The sequence below is a fragment of the Pezoporus occidentalis genome, unplaced genomic scaffold (assembly GCF_034315485.1).
Source record: "Pezoporus occidentalis ecotype Australia unplaced genomic scaffold, CSIRO_AGI_Poc_V1 ctg219, whole genome shotgun sequence".
NCBI classification, from domain to species: domain Eukaryota; kingdom Metazoa; phylum Chordata; class Aves; order Psittaciformes; family Psittacidae; genus Pezoporus; species Pezoporus occidentalis.
Genome location: NW_026914062.1, coordinates 359,861 through 376,838, shown reverse-complemented (window position 1 = coordinate 376,838; position 16,978 = coordinate 359,861). Strand labels below are relative to the sequence as shown.

The 16,978-nt window shown below is 48.3% G+C and overlaps 1 protein-coding gene across 3 annotated transcripts in view; it reads right to left on the bottom strand.

The window, feature by feature from the left end:
* The window catches only part of DVL1 (dishevelled segment polarity protein 1), a 69,905-nt gene extending 56,657 nt beyond the window's left edge, over positions 1 to 13,248 (bottom strand). For 2 of the 3 annotated variants that reach the window (XM_062620059.1, XM_062620061.1), the window contains exon 1: positions 12,757 to 13,247. In XM_062620059.1, coding sequence (XP_062476043.1) covers positions 12,757 to 12,926 — 170 coding nt within the window. In that variant the 5' untranslated portion in view covers positions 12,927 to 13,247. Of the gene's footprint in view, positions 1 to 12,756 lie in introns of all 3 variants that reach the window. The other variant, XM_062620058.1, reaches the window with a different exon arrangement.
* Between the last annotated feature and the right edge of the window lie 3,730 nt (positions 13,249 to 16,978).

The following is a 16,978-nucleotide window of genomic DNA, read 5'->3' as shown; positions in this document are numbered from 1 at the left end:
GCTCCCTTACAACACAAACCATCCTATGATTCTCTGATTCTATGTTTTCAGAGACCAAGTCAACCTTTGCCTCTCTGTTGGGCCTTTCAACAGGGCAAGGGACAGTGGTGGTCTGTCTGCTACTAAATTCCCAGGCACTGGAAGCTGAACCAACTGCTCAAACATCCACATCGTTGTTTCCTACCCAAAAGCCTCCATCAGATCCCTGAGGTCATGAAGGTTCACAAGCATGTCCCATTTCTGCAGAGCTATAAAGCCATTGCTTGATTTGTCTGACATAGGAATAAAACAAATAGAGCTCTAACGCTCCATTGCTGATATTCAATCTGCTGCTGAGAGTTCACAGCACCCCAATTATTAACTGACATATTGTAAAGCTTCTTGTCAGCCTGGAATCCAGAGACAAATCACCACTGCTATTGCTCCTAGAAGCCCTCAGGATAAAAGGAGAGAGGAACAATAAGACCCAAGAGTTTCTGGGCCTCTAAAAGGGAAGAAAGGTCTTATTTTGCTTAATTTGAAGCAACACATTTTATTGGAATGACAGTGATAGACTCAGGGTTGTCAAAACCAATTGCATCCAGAAGCACTCGCTGGAAGCAGCCCTTAGTCACTTTGCCAGGCTTCGCTGGGTAATTACGCCATGAATTTGTTCCTGTATCCAGTATCCCAGGCCACACTCCCAGGACAGATTATATTTTCTATTCACTTGTTTTCTGTTACTTCCACTTCTATTTCATGTAAAGGAAAGAGCAAGACTCTTCTTTAAAAAGGATACATCTGTAACACCTTAAAGGCTTTCCCTCCTCCCTGACATCTTGTTACCTTGTGTGTGTGAGGAGGGGATGTATTCCCATTGAGTACATCAAGATTGCAAAACTCATATTCCAGAGAGCACCGGGATGTCATCCAGCACTAGTACAATACACTAATCCCTGCCCCTAAATACATTAGGCTGGGCTTGGTTCTCTAGACTGCCCTCACCCAGCTCAAAAGCTTCACTAGTGCTCAGTGGTTATCAATGGAAACGAGAGCACAGTGGCACTTCCTCGCTCACTAGATGAGAAAAATGAGGGTTTACTCCAAGTGCTTTATGTACAAGCTGACACCACATCCGTGTCTCCATGATAATTACAACAGCCTGACAAAGCTTGGAGCAAATAGGAGCCAAACTGCCAAGCACAGGAAGAGGTTCTGCCTAATGCATCCCTTTCTCTATGGCTGTCAGGAGTAGGAATGCAAAGTACAACAGCACAGCTGAGCCTGCTCTCAGAGTGCCTGATTCACAATCACAGGGATACACTCAGAGGACAAGGCCAAGGCAGAGCAGCCATAGATGTCCCCCAAAAAAGAACCTGTCAGGGAGATGCCTCCTCAAGCTTCAACACCCATGAGCCCTTCCTGTCAGGAATGAAGCTCCCAGTTCTTTTTGCAGTGCCTGGTTTCAGTCGCAGGAACCAGAGTCACTTTGGCACTCCACATGCGAAGCTGCCCTGCAGCAAAGGAGAATTCACAGCAGCATTATCTGCAATTCACTGGCTCAGTGTTCATCGGGTCTGAAGGGGAGGTGGGGGGAGCAAAGCAAAGACAAAACTCAGCAGATGACAAATTTGCTTATTAACTACATTGAATAAGAGATGGATTAAAAAAACATAAGGAGGGAGGGGGGATGAAAAGCAGGATGTGAAAGAGGCAGGAGCTGGAACAGCATGGCTAATGTCAACCATGAAATGGAACCCCTGCTGGGACAAGCTGAAAGACAGGCAGGCAGGCTTCCGAACGTTAACTGTTTGATTGCCCTGCCTCAGATGCATCTACCCAGTATCATGTGAGGAAGAGGATTTCCATCTCCACTACAGGCAATCCTTACAAGCTAGAGACTCTAGCACAAGCTGAAACAGCTCTGAGAGCAGCAAATGAATTCACTCTGCATTGACAACTGTTATTACCTTCACTCCAAGCTGATCAGGACACACTGTGCAAGAGTCATCATGAATCAAGTAACACAAAAGGCAATCACACAAGCTTCAGGGCCATCACTTACGTTACCTTCATTCCAGCTCCCCAAAGCTCTTTGGAAGGTACATTCTGTACCATTTCAGGATTAGTTTCTAGTCCCACTGAAGCCAGTGAGGATTTTTGCATAGACTGAAATGGGGAACTTGTCAAGCACGTCTGCAAGCGCTGCACTTGCTCAACCATCTCCAGTGACTAAGCATCCCCGCACGTCTCCCCATGACATCAGAAATCCAACCTCTCCCTTGAATCCAGCAGTTTAACTGGCACCTCTGGTTAGAAACAGCACGGTTGGTCCAGAGAGTCCTGCATATTCATGTTTCTGCAGCACTCGTACCTTGCCATCACTTGCTACCACTGGGCTTTCTTCCTCAGCAAGAGCAAGATGTAATTACAGTCAGACACCTCTTTGCATATTCTCTTTCACATAAAGCTTGTCCTGCATCCTTCCTCCGTCCTCCTCTCTGTACCAGGCAAGTCTCTGGCCTCAATCAGTTTTCTCCCATTCACCTTTTTTCAGTCTAAAACTGAAAAGGTCATAAAATACAGCTGGAAATGAATCAATTTAAAGAGCAGCCCCCAAAGCCCTGCAAGCCCACTCTTTCGGTGCTTCCATTCTTTGTGCATTGGCAAATCATTTTTGTTTGTTTATAGGATTTAAAGAACTCAAACACAACAGTAAGCTCAATGGAAAATATTACGCAGGTACAAGTGGAACAATCACTGAAGCTGGTCATGGCAAAGAACTTCTACTGCAATCAGTGCCAAAACGTGATGGGCAGGGAGGGGAGAAAGAGCCTCTCCTGGACTCAGCACAACAAAAGGAAAGAGAAATGTGATGGAGAGCCCTTGCACTTGCAGTGGCACGCTTGTGCAAGTGCAAGCTCTCAGCATTTATGCCAGTGTGCAGCAAGGCTGAGCTTTACTGTGATCTACAGCTCAGAGCTGAAGGCCCAAATGAGAACCCCTATTTACAAGTTTCCCAGGCATGTAATTTTAACATGTTTACAGTCTCCTCCAGAGGCACAGCTCATGTCCATAAATTAAACGAGGCACAAGTTGAACTGGTTGTAATATCAGGGACTAGATCACTTACTCAAGGTCAAATACAGAGTAGCTGGAAGAGGGAGAATTGGACTCGGAGCTCAAATCCCAAACCAGTGCTTCAACCCACGCAGTCATTCTTCTGCTCACATTCCAGAGGGAAGGCAGAGAAAATCCATTTAAATATCCCTGGTTACAGACAGGATTTAACTAACAAAACTCTTACTCTGAGACAATTTCAGTATCTGTTCCCCTTAAACTTGATGGGATGAATGCTTGGTTTTAACAGCCCGAGAGTGGTTAAAACACGAGCTCTTGTCCCGGTTCCCCACGGTAAGATAGCTGTTAACAGTGTTTGCACACTTACTTACTAAGGATTTTCCAAATGCATCAACTTCTACACCTCAGAAGTGCAAAGGGAGGTTAAAAATAAAGAAGTAACTCAAAATCTGCGGGTCCCTTTTAGGGCTGCTCCTCACAAATTGCTCAACAACCCCTATAACACATTTCTTCCAAAGTCAGAGATACCTTAAATGCAGAATTACCCAAACCCAGCAGCTTTCCATGGCACTGGATGGACTCCACACCTTGGTCATTACAACTCAAAAATGCCATCCTTATAAGATTCGAGGGGCCTCAGGATCCACCTCCTCTATCACAGCCCTAAGGCACATTCCATTTAGTAAGCAGCTGATGGACCACCAGCATCACGTCACCCTCTGCCTGCAGCAGACACACACACATCCCATGCAGATCAGTTCTCACACTGATCAGGCACACACGGTCTGCACCAATTCTGTTATTGACAAAGCCAAGGATGGCAACCTCACTTTACCTGTTGGTACTTTTCAGCAAGGAGATGTTATCTTCTTCAGGAATGAAGAAACAGGGAAAAGTAAACCCAAGAGCCAAGTGATCCATAGCAAGTCAATGGCGTAATCATAGATCATGGACTGGTTTGTGTTGGAAGGGACCTTAAAGCTCCTCCAGCTCCAACCCCTGCCACAGGCATGGACCCCTTCCACTACAGCAGCTTGCTCCAAGCCCCTGTGTCCAACCTGGCCTTGAACACTGCCAGGGATGGGGCAGCCACAGCTTCTCTGGGCACCCTGTGCCAGTGTCCCACCCTCATAGTGGTGAGGTAAAGGGGTTCTCTTATTACCTTCAAGTGTTTCATTCCAACAACTGAATGGAAAATACCATGTTCTGTATGCTTTGAATATCTTCTTTTCATGCTTTACCAAGGCCAGTGAAATAACCAAAAATGATCATTATTCCCTCAGTTACATTTCACATGGAAATAAGCCACAACACAATCATAAGGCAACTATTTAGGTCCCTCCTTCCTCAAGCACTGTAAATTCCTCTGTATTTGCTCAGCAGCTTGTCTCAACTGATTAACCTCCACAGCAGAAACTGGAGTTCAAGCCTGCAGTAGCCTCCTCTTAGGACTGGGACCCTGAAACAGCATCAGCAAAATCACCAGTGACATCCTTCCCCAAAACACTCATTAAACCATGAGCTGGTGCTTAATTACATCAGAAAATGGCATCGTGGTGGCAGTGGCAGTCCAAGGGGTGTCTTTCAGCTCAAGGTTACTATCAAGTTTGGGAAAACAAGCAGGATTTAGTAGCTAAAGGGATCTTCTCAGGAGATAGCTGGATGCAGCCCCTGGATGGGCAGGTTTCTGGACAGCAGAATGACCTCTTCATTGTTTTCCTCCAGAAGGGGATCGTTCTGCCAGCGTTTGGAGGGTGTGTGAGGAAAGGAATTTTCTGTATACTCTCAAAGTAAAAGAAGGTCAGAAAACAGTGGGAGCTGCCATGAACTCGAGCGGAAAAGCCCGAACTATCAGATGTTACTGCAACAGATGCTGCTTCCTTGAGACTCTGTTAGGAGTTCACCTTTTTAACACGTTGATTTTCAGGCCAACTACAATCGTGATGAGAAAACAGCTTCCAAAAGACTTTAACTGGCTGTTGATGGGCTACATCTAAGGCAGTTCTGTACCGTGTAGAAGATAAAGTAAGTCTCTGTATCATGCCCCTGTCACACACACAAGTAAAGGCTTAGGCTTTTATTCATGCTAATATAGAGCTGATTCTTTTCCAGTTCTGCTTCTTCACAGGGCCCACTGCATCAGGGAAAGGACCACACCACAACAGGTCCAGGGAACGCTTACCTGGCACCACCTCAAGTCACTCTCCACAAGAGTACTTTGGACAATGAATCACAGCATGGTTTGGGTTGGAAGGGACCTTAAAGCTCACCCAGTTCCCAGCCCGGCTTGTTTCATAACCACCACCTTGTCAACCTGTCCCCCTAACACCGTGGCACAGCACTTGAAATAGGTGCTTAGAGCTCCTCAGTGACTCCCTGACAGTACTAATCAGTAACTACCCAGCTTGCACACAGTTGTGGTGGCTCATAGCAGGCTGCATTTAAAGCAGAATCTGAATTGCAAGCAAAAATGCTTGCTTGTGCTTAGAGGTGAGCACAATCCAAGTGAAGGAGCTGCTGTGCTGAGCTCAAACATACCATGGAAATCTCTGCAGGCTTTAATACTGTATGTAAATTAATGCCTTCATTCCAAATTTTCATCTATTCCATAGCTATTTGGGGCTGGTTTCAAAGCACTGAGCATGGATCTCCTCCCTGTGTATCTGGATCTCCTCTGGCTGCTACTCACTCTCCTGTGACAGGCCAGAATGGTGACAGTCTTTCAAAAACTATTATTATTAAATAAATCCCATTTAATTCAAACTAATTCATGGGCAAACTCTGATCAGAGCTACAGCAAGCCCATACATACGTTGCTGCACACGAATCCTGTAGAGATGGTTAATGTTTCCAGCAGCTGCACAGTCTTTGTGCGTATTCTCAAGCCAAAACAAGTCTACCTGAGCACTGGAAAGAAGAGGAGGAACAAAACTGTGCATACACTACGTGGAGGTGCTCATTAACTGAACAGTAGGAAACTTGTTTTTCTAACTTGTCCCACTGCAGATCACCAGCCACAGGAAGCAGCCCAAACCTGATGTATCCCTTTAGCATGTTTTCATAGCATTAGCTCTTAATAAATAGAACATGCTCCACCCTGAGAGCAGAGCAGTGCTCAGGTTCCAGCAGAAAACAGGGGTTGTTTGAAATATTTAGATTACATTACAGCTGGGACGTTCAAATAAGCAGTGACTTGTACTGCAGACAGCTATCAGAATCAGCTTGGCAAGGTCTGTCTGAGCCAACCTAGTGTGGTTACAAAGTATGAGCTCTGAGGTCTCTCAGGCTGGTGTTCTTAGACACATTATTGATGCTACAATAGTGCTTTCTGATGTCAGTAAACAGAAAAGCAGCAGTGCTTGATGTTGTATAAACAGCAGAACAAGAGGCACAGTCTGCAGGTTTATAAGCTTCAACAGGGAAAATGGGGAAAAGCTGGGAGAAATAGAGGCTATGCTCATCAGGCAAGTGGCTAACACAGGCCTTGGTTCAGCACTTCACTGGCTCCAAGCACTTTGCTGGTCCAAGCCTAAATCTGTAGCTGAATCCATTTTATTTGCTATTTCCCAAGTCTCAATACAGTGCTTTAACTATGAAAGCCTCCATTTGCTTCCACTGGGTAACAGGGCTGCAGCTTTCTGCAGGTATTAATGAAAGCTCCCTTCCAGCCTTAAGAATTCTGCTTCTCCTGGAAGGCCTCTGTGTGGTTGCTGATCCAGATACTTGGGTTGAGGATCTCCTCTTAGTAATCATAAATCCTGGAATGGTTTGGATTGAGGGGACTTTAAAGCTCCAATCCCTGCCACAGGCAGGAACACCTTCCACGAGAGCGGGCTGCTCCAAGCCTCTGTGTCCAGCCTGGCCTTGAGCACTTCCCTATTTTCAGAACATAATTCCAAGTTTATTTGATTGAATCAAGCTGAAATTTGGGAACTTAGGGACACCTGAGGACATGGTTTAGTGGTGGACTTGGCAGTGCCAGGTTAAGGGTTGGGCTCAGTAACCTAGAAGGTCTTTTCCAACCTAACTGGTTCTGTGATTTAAGTGTGCAACAGACCATGCTAAGTGGGATGAGAGCTGGGAAGAACCATCACTAACCCACTGAACTGTAAAGCCAGAGTCACTACACTCAGTTTTATTACCTGTCTCAAAGGACTAATAACAACCCAAGCATCTTCTCTTCTCAACCTACTTCACCATCGTGGGGTTTATGGGGAAAGCATCCTCCCACTGCACTCACAGCGAGTCCCACATCCCAACCAGGACCGTCCACGTGACAGAACAGTTCAGCAAGAAACTGGCTCAAGATGCAGTGCATTTCAGAGACAGAGTCTCAGTGACTTCACCAGGCTTTGGATCAGTCCCAATGAGAGCTTCAGCGCTGCCACACACCCTGCTACAGCCTCCCAGAGCAAAGCTGGCAGCAGCAGGAGAGAAGGGTCATGAATCTCAGCCATGGGCTGGAGCATGCCTTGCATGCATTTCCTTGGTCAGCCATGCCTGTTTACATCAGAGCTGTCCCAGCCTGACCTGCAGGCAGCTCTGACTCTTACACAATCATTCCTTTCTAGCCTACAGACAGGCAAACCTGGCCAAAAAGGGTACAGGATAAGAAACATCTCTAAAAGAAACCTAACTGTTGCTCCCATCTATTCAAGCACACTGGCTATCCAATAGTTATGTTCAGTAAACAGGGCACGGGCATTTGCAAGGATCTATATGGTGAAATATGTGAATTATCAGCAGAAATTGCCAACCCTTTTTAAGCTTGTGTCCAAGTAAACTGCTGGCTTTTTCTCAATCTGACTGTATTTCAGATCTCTGGGTATCTATTGACTGATAAAGCAGCCTGAGATAACAGAAAATACAGAGGGTTAACACTGCAAGGACACAGATCTTCCTGCTTCCATCAGCTCTACCCTCACAGAATTACTTCCTTACTCATTCACCCCTCCTAAAAACACCCTGTTCCCTCAGTAACACTGAGGGTAAAAGAGACTAAACAGGAAGGAGACAGAGATGCACATGGGAAAACCAGTACACAGATCCTATATGGCTGCTTTGTAAAGATCACCTTGGTTATATTTCAAGGCCTAGAGTTATATGGCACACCTCTTCCTATCTGTTCATCATTCAGGTCACTAACCTGCACATCATCCTGAATCCTGTGAGTGCTTTCTAGACCTTCACATCCACCCTACATCTTGGTCTTGCAGTCTGTGGAGTATTCCTGACTCTCCATTCACACAGCTAGTTTCCTCAATGTCCCCTTGCCTAGTTCTGATCCATACAGACTGCGGGCATCAGTCCTTGTCACAGAGCTGCAAAGATCATTTTCCTAAGCTGCTATTTTTAGCCCCCTCTGCACATGAATCTACCAGCTCCATATCTGCTAATGCAAATACAAATCACTTGCCTTCATTTTATTCTGCTTCAAAAAAGACAAATTCCTACCTGTAACTGACCTATATGAGCCTCTGTCACCTGCTTGTTCAGCTCTCAAACAAGTATGGAGGTGGGCATCCTTTCATGCTGCTCTTTAGTCTTGAGGGGATCTCCTTAAAAACACCAGCAAAAATACCTCATTAAAATCCTGTTTGCAATAACTACCAAAAAACCCCATCCCAAAACTATGCTCTTACTACTCCACAGCACAGCAGAGTCCTCCTAAGAGGCACAATCCTACCCTCTTGTCCAGGGTGCTGCCTTATTCCTGAATAAGCATGGAAACATGTTTTCCAAGCACAGAACTCAACCCCAAACCTTCTCCATAGCAAGACACTTGTCACTTAGGATTCCTTGCTTCGCAGTTAGGGCTACTCTTAAGGCAAGGGTGAGAACAGAGACGGTACACTGCCTGCATGAGAAAAGACACAAAGCAGTGCTTCTCATGCTCCTCTTGTATCAGAGATTGCCACATTCAGCTCATAATCCCAAACCTGATTCCTGCTGCTTTAAATCCCATTTTGCTCGCCAGCTTTCAGCACATGGAATACCAAGCAAATCAAGTCCTGCACAAGGAACAACTGCACCTAAAAGTGCAGTTTAAAAGGAAGTTCTTTTGCTGATACCAAAGGAATGCCTAAAAAGCCACTCCTCAAAGTACTCCCTAAAGAAGTATAATCAAAAGAGTATTAGTTCACACAATGGAAAGAATGAGGACTTGAACCTCACCCAGGAGGATGGCAGAACAGACTGTGGTGGTTGATGGATAAAGACTGCAGAGCCTAAGATTGACTTGCTCTTCCCATCCCACGGTACTGAAAGACACCATCAGCAGTTCCTTCCCTGGTGATACATCAACCAAACAGATCATATACATTGATACTTTGGCATTTTTGGAAGTTTGTGATAGTGTTTTACATGAAAAGCTCTGCAAATAACAAATGTTTAAGAGCAGACAGTCAGAAATTCCTCTTATAGAGGATTAATAACCTCACACAGATTCATTTTGTATCATTTGGATCCAACAGTTTATGTATTTGTCAGAGTTCCAGTCTGAGAGCCCAAACTATAGCTTTATTTCTAGTGTCATTTTGCCATCAAAGAACCAGCAGAACTGCATTATGCATTACTGTATTATGCATTACTGCAGGGCTGTGTGTGGCTGCAACCCCAGAATCAACAGTTCCAGTGATGGGAAGTGACCCCTGAGCTCTTCCCCTGAGAGGAAGGAATGAGTTGCTGCAAGCAACTGAACAACTGATGACACAGCTCCTTGTCTAGAAAACATGTATCACAAATGTCACCTCTCCTCAGTGTCATTGCTGGTGGATGCTGTCACATCAATGGGTCTGATCCTATAATGTCCCTGCTTAATTTCCCACTGACTAGAAAAGAACAGAAGCTACAAAGCACTTCCAAGGGTTAAGCTTTCAAATCAGAACCCAGTTGGACATCCTGCATCTTAAACACATCATCATATCTCCACGTGGAGTTCAGCAGGAAACATGGGTTTGCAGAATCAAGACAGGTCCATTCCAACAAGTGTTAGTGCACCCTTGAGAATGAAATGGCAGAGGGAAAAGTGGGTTTATGTCAAAGCAATGCTACCAGGAAAATCAAGACGAAGCTTCCTCCCTGGGTCTATTTTCCACAGCTTTACGGATAGTGTAACACTAAGACTGAAAGGCAGAGCAGTAAATTAAACCATAACAGAAATCCAGAAGGAAATATACCACTCCTACACCTCTCTTCTCCTGCACCTTCTGAGAAGCAAAGCTGAAAGCAGGCTGGTTGCTCAGCCCCAGGCACACAAAACATAACTGCTTCATTTCAGAATGCAGCTTGACATGGCTCCACATCCCCAACCCAACTCCATCCCAACCCTTCGCAGCTCTACCTTTCACAGCTAGAAACAAATCAACACATCCACTGCTTTTGAACACTATTATTAATGACATTATTCCAGGGTCCAGGAAAGGAAGCCTTAGTTACAACAACACGTGCAGCACTGCAAAGTCAGTTCCCGATCACCGGCTTCTCAAGGAGGCTCCACATCTCCAGGAAAACATTTGCTCTCTTAACACAAGAAGTACTTTTCACTCCACAGCGGGATCGACAAACCACGCTGCCAAGCAGCGGTCACCATGCCAAGTCATAGCTCCACACAGCCATAGAGCAGCAACGGAAGACCAGAACTGTGCAGCACTGCCTTTCAAACCAAACCATTACCGTTGCTCACGCTCAAGGACCACTTAGAGAACATGCAGAGAGGAATTTCTCTGGAGGACATTTCCAGGCACAGGAGTAGAAATCAGACACACGATTTTGTTATGGTTACTGGCAACGGCATCCCCTCTTACCTATTTGCAACACCAATTAAAGTCAGCTTGAAGATAAGATGATGAAAAGGAACCCTTCTTTACTATGAACACCTGCTGAGACAGCCAAGATTCAGGTGAGTTTTCTGCTAATTCCCTGGTTTTCAGCAGTATTTAGGATTCAGAGAGGAACACAAATGTGGTTGACACACAAAAGCAACAATAAGCTGGCTGACAGCTCATTGACTTGCAAGAGTCACCACGTGCAGTTCTACCTGTCTCAAGACAGCGCATCACCACCCTGATGCATTCAGCACCTGTATTTGAGATTACAGTTTCAATAAGAGATACAGAACGCACAGGTCCTAATCCTCATCACCCACTTGCAGCCCTGCACCTTCCCCCATCTCCATTTCCAAGGCAATACATGAACAACAGACAATTTTCATCCCGGTTTCAAGACTAGAAGAGAATCCACCATAGGACTACCCTGTTCCCTGGGCAAAGCTTAGGAACAGCCCAAAGGCATTAGAGAAGCTCCTAGTGTGTGCCACGTGTTGATGTTTCCTAGCACCAGATCTCTGCAGCGGCGGCACTGAAGGCACAACAACCCCAACACCCTTTACTGAGGCTGCACCACACAAACTGCAGAGCTTGACTGGCCACGACCACAGCGGGGTCTGTGTCCCGGTCACTGAAGGAGGAAGGGGAAGAATTGACGGAGAGGCAGTTTCCCAGCCCTCATTCTGCAAGCAAACAGTGTGCAGCTGCATCCCAGGAAACTTGTCTGCACAACCCAGAAGAAGCCGATCCATGAACAACTCCTGCAGCACCACGCCAACACCACCAGCTCGCCACAGCAGAAAGACATGTCAACAAACAATAGCCGCTTTCCACCACGGATAAGAACACAATTAACATGAAAGGCTTGGAGTCTCAGGGGTAAGACAGAGGCTACACAAGGTGTAAAAGGATGTTGGGGCTCTATCTCACCAAACATAAACCCCACACCTCAGCCACAGCGTTATGTTAGTCAGGGCTGTATTAGTGTCCCACAAACCTGCTCTTTTTCACTGACAAGGCACTTACATATGTAAAACAGCCTGGCCAGTGACGGATGCGAGTACAAAGTGCTTTGCTGCAAGAGGATTAATACATTTGGAGGTGACAGGCCAGCTGTCAAACGCATTTGTATTGCTCTACTTTACGAGGGCTGTACCTAAGCCCAGTGGCACACAACCCACATCGGTGTGCGGGGATGAGATCCATGGCAAATATCCCGAGCTCCAGCCCGGAATGTGGCCTACAGGGTCACAGAGGTCGTTTGAAAGCCTGGCCCTCGTCTCCTCCTGCTCCCCCCCAGCAGCAAAACACCTCGGTGGTGGTGGCAAGAAGCGGTGGTTCTGCTCAGCACCCAAGAGAACAACCCGCCACCCGCACCGGCCCCTCCGCTCCCCTTCCAGCGCTTCTGCAGCCCGACCTTCCAGAGCCCCCCTCCCGGCCCAAACCCTCCGGGCCTCACCCACACCGTACCAGCTTCGGCCGCTCACCCCCCGCCCGCCGCGGCGGAAGAGCGGCCGGGGGGGGCAGCACAAGCCGAGAGGCCTCGGGGAGGCTCCGGCCGCGCTGTCAGCCCCCGGTGCGACCGCGGGGTGAGGCGGCGGCGGCGGCAGGGGCCGGGCCGGGCCGGGCCGCCATGTTAGCGGCGGCCCTGCCGGCTTGCCCGGGTGCCGGTGGCCGGGGCCTAGCGCCGAGCGTGCAGGGCCGCACCCGGCGGGGAGCGGGGAGCCCGGAGCCCGGCCCCACGCTGCAGCCGAGCCGCCGGCAGCGAAGCAGGTGCCGAGGGAGGCGGAGAGACCTCCCCTCGGGCTGTCAGCGGGAAGGGGCGCGGGGAAGGGGGGCCAGAGGAGGGGCAGGGCCCGGGTCCGCTCACCCGAAATCCTGGTCCATGGACTTGAAGAAGAACTTGTAGCTGTGCACGGGCCGGTTGCTGAGCACATTCTTGAAATCGGCCAGAGTGACTTTCTCCGGCGGCACCGGCAGCTTCACCAGGTACGGCGTCTCCTCCTCGTCTATGTGGTAGATGATCTTAGTCTCCGCCATGGGAGAAGGAGGAGGGGAGCAGCGGTCGGGAGCCGGCCCGGGCCTCCGCCGCCGCTCGGCTCCTCTCACGGCCTCCGGCCCAGAGCCGCCCCCGACAGGAAGGGAGCTGCTCTGCCGCCGCCGCCGCCGCTGCTGCTGCCGCCGCCGCGCTGCTCGGGCTCCTCGGCCGGGATTCCGCTCCCTGCACTGCTCTCTAGCTGCCCGCCCCGGGAACGGCAGCCCGCTGCCGCCCGCCCCGCCTGCATCCTGCGGCCGCCGCCGCTCCCCCCCGCGCCGCTCGGCCGCGGGGCGCCGCGAACCCGGGTCCCCGTGAGGAGGCGGCGGGCGGGGGGGGGGGGGAGAAGAGAGAAGGGGGAGGCGGGGGCGCTCGCCCTCCTCCCGCCACCGCCGCCGCGCTGCCCGCGGGACCCCCGCGCTTACTGCCCCCTGCTGGCGCGGCGGGACCGAAGGGGCTCAGTCAATGCTCCCTCCTATTTTGCCTTAAAACCCGCCTTTCGCACCCAAACCGCGCAGGTGAGCGGGGCTCGGGTGCTTCTGATGGCGGCGGTGATCTATCCGAGCACGCGAGATGCTCTGTTTGTATGAGCGGCCCAGAAAACCGCTCAGCATCCCAGTCAGTACTCCCAATAGGTCACATAAACACCGTCTGGTCCCTGCAGCTCTCTCCTGACCTTCTCCCGTTAGGAAGTCATAAAAGCTTTCCCAGTGCAGACCCCTCAGCATCGTACAAACTCCTCTGTATCCTCCAGCATCCCTATTCACATGACAAGAGGGAAAGGGAGGCACGTTACTATGCACATACCCAGTTAGGACAGCTCTCCCATCTAAGACAGTGACTGCAGCACTGCCCTGGGCAGCCTGTTCCGATGCCTGAGCACCCTTTGGGGCAGGAATTGTTCCTCAGCTCCATCTAAACCTGCCCTGGTGCAGCTTGAGGCCGGTTCCTCTTGTCCCATCCCTTGGGAGCAGAGAGCAGCCCCTTCCTAGCTCCATCCTCCTGTCAGGCAGTTGTGACTGCTGGTGAGCAGATCACTGCGTTCTGGATATCTATAACCCCCTGAATTCCACAGACAACAAGAGTCTATATTCCAGGTGAGATAGGTGTGCTTTGGAGCACATAGTCTAGAGCAAACTCTTTGGAGCACCATGTTCTGCAGGTGATGTACTTGGGAAGAGTTCCCCTTTCTTTCTAGAAATGCCCCAAAATGCCCACCAGCAAATGCAGGTCTCGGAACAGCGCACTCGGGTCTCAAGGAATCCTTTGTTCATTCAACAGGCCTTCTCCAGGAAAATCCCAAGCTAATGACATTCTTTTTCCCTTTCAATGAAAGAGGACATTCATTCTCTCTACGTTCAGCTGCTTTCTGTGAAGGGGTAAACCACAGCTCAGTGGCTGCATTACCTGTGGCACTGCAATGATTCTTCTACCAGCATGAAGCAAGAAAGCCATGAGGAGGGGCTGCCAAAAGGTCTGTTAACATCATTGCTATCTATTATTATCCATTTATTTACCCCTATCAAGTTTAATCATTACCAGTGGCCAGATCCCACAGAACACTGTGATGCCACTACCAGAGCCAAACTCCCCTATGCAGAACCGGATCTGGTAACACTGTTAATCCACAGCTCAACAAGGATGAACAATACTGAGACATGAAAACATCGCCCACTACCTGCTGTCATTCCTGGTACAGAGAAGCTACGGCATTCACTGGGGTTCTCCAACTCCAGGGATTTGCCCATCTGCTGACATTGCCACCACTCATCACTTCACTGCTGGAATTGAATGCTTGTGTCATCATCAGGCAGGGTAAGATCAACAGAAGAGTAAAGGTATGGCCCTAGTCTTCATCAGTAACTACTGATTTGGTACTGCTTTAAGTCAGGAATGACCAGCTTGGTACACTTCAAACCGTAGCCACTGACGGTTAATCACTCTCACTCCTTCCTTTTTGGAATCCTAATAGAGTAAGGCATAAAGTATTGTAGTTTTCTCTAAAACCATGCACTCAGCTCTGTCCTGCTATGGTTCTGCAAGCACCTGCGAGCACTCCTGGTACGGAAAGAATGCCATTAATCCATCAATTCTACCCCACACAAGGATCTCTGAGCCAGAAAGGGGAAGGCTTCCTTTGGCAGGACTGTGAGATAACCCCAGTACAAGCTGTACTTTCTGAGATACTGAGCTTTATGTAGTTTTATGCAGTATGAAGCTCAGGCATGATATTAACATCCAGCCCTTTGGTCTCTTCAGTTCATACTTAATGACCTCCTCAGTTCCTCAGGGACCCAGGTGGTAGCCACACAAAGGTTGAACCTGCAGAGAGCTCTGCTCTTGCTCTATTAGCTCTGCTTTTACTTTTGACAACAGAAAAGATAATGAGTTGTATAATTGTCAGATGACTACCTTGGAACAGACACAATAAGACTGGATCATGACTCACAAAAAGCTTTCTGTGTCCCCGTAAAGCACAGAAGAGAGCAGATAACCCACTTTCATGTCCCAGTCAAACCCCAAGCTAATCCAATTAAAGAGTGGACATGGGAATGCAGAATACAGCACCTTCACTGGGCCATCAGGGCTAATACCTTGCCTCTTGTGGAGCTCAGGCCTTAACACTTCAGTGGAAAATAAATAGAAGGCATAAAATCTCTTGTTATTAGAGCTGTGCTCTCCAAGACAGAGCAAATACGTCTTGCTGACCCCTGCAGGGAGCAGGTAGTGTCCTGAGGCATAAAAGCTGCTCACCCTTTTCTTCATGTACAGAGCAGTGCACTTCATTACCACGCAGAGAATGAGCAAGCTCTTTTAAGACACCATCCTTTGAATTGCACTGATGGTTGTTGCTTGTCTCAGTGAATTCAAAAAGGCCATCACACTCTGGGGATTATTTTGCCTCAAGAGTCAGTCGCTGGCAGGTTTGCTGCTCAAGACAATGCAAACAGGCTTGAGAGGGGTGCTTCCATTTGGATAGTCAACCCTGGGAAGTGAAGACCTGTTCTCATTTGTTTCAGCAACACAGCAGGATCAATGTGGGCAGCAGCACTGCAAGCTTCCCACCCTTTACTGTCAGTATCCCACCCTTCACTGCCACTTGTAGGACTGATGGCACCTACAAGGAAGCCAGTAGTAAGGATGTATTAGAAACTAAACTGACAACAGCCATTAGCCAGGGAAGGTTCCTCCCAGACTGAGATCGCAGCAGTAACCTAGAGACATAAAATCAGGGTTGGCAAAGCATTGAGCCCCATCGGTTCATTTCATCCTTATATTTCTTCAGTATTTCCTCCAAAATCACCACTGTTTGAAAATGGAAGGAGAAATGGATTTGGGTCTTTTATCACTGAAGGGATGTGGCAGGAGGTGGTGTCTGAACGAACAGCACAGGAAATGTTAGCCAGCCTGTTCTTCCTCTTCAGACATCCTAAGTTTCCCCACACTGTGAAGACTTTCAGCACATTCAGAAAACAAGTTCTGCAGCTACTCTTCACCCCCGGGGCAAAGATCCCATTGCATTCCACCAATTCACACAGGCATCATCAGCATCACTGCAGAATTAAGAGCTACACATGGAAATGATCCTAAAAGAGAGAACTGCAACCACCCGGTTTGGATGTGCTTAACATTAAGATGCTGGGCTGGCTCCTGACGTGGTACATGTCAGCAGGATGCAGCCCAAGTCAGTTTATGCTACCCATGGATCTGGTCTGAAAGACCTGCAAGGTTTATTTCCTTTTATTCTTCCTCTGTGCAGCCCTTGGGCACAGTCAGGTCATGGCAGAGCTCAAGACTGTATAGCTTAGAAGAAAATAAAGACATTAAACACTAGAGGGAAGCAAAAGACTCGCAGTGCAGCAGTCTGCTCTCCAGGCTCCTGGGGGTTTTCACTGCCACCGGATTCAAATACACATAAACCTGGGGGGATTTTTAGTGACATTTCCAAAACCCTCTGCACTGAGGAATGTGTGTTACGGAGAGATATTGTCCTACAGGTCTGCAGGAATGAGGCACTGTGTAGGGAATAGAGGACAACATTCATGTTGGTGCTCCA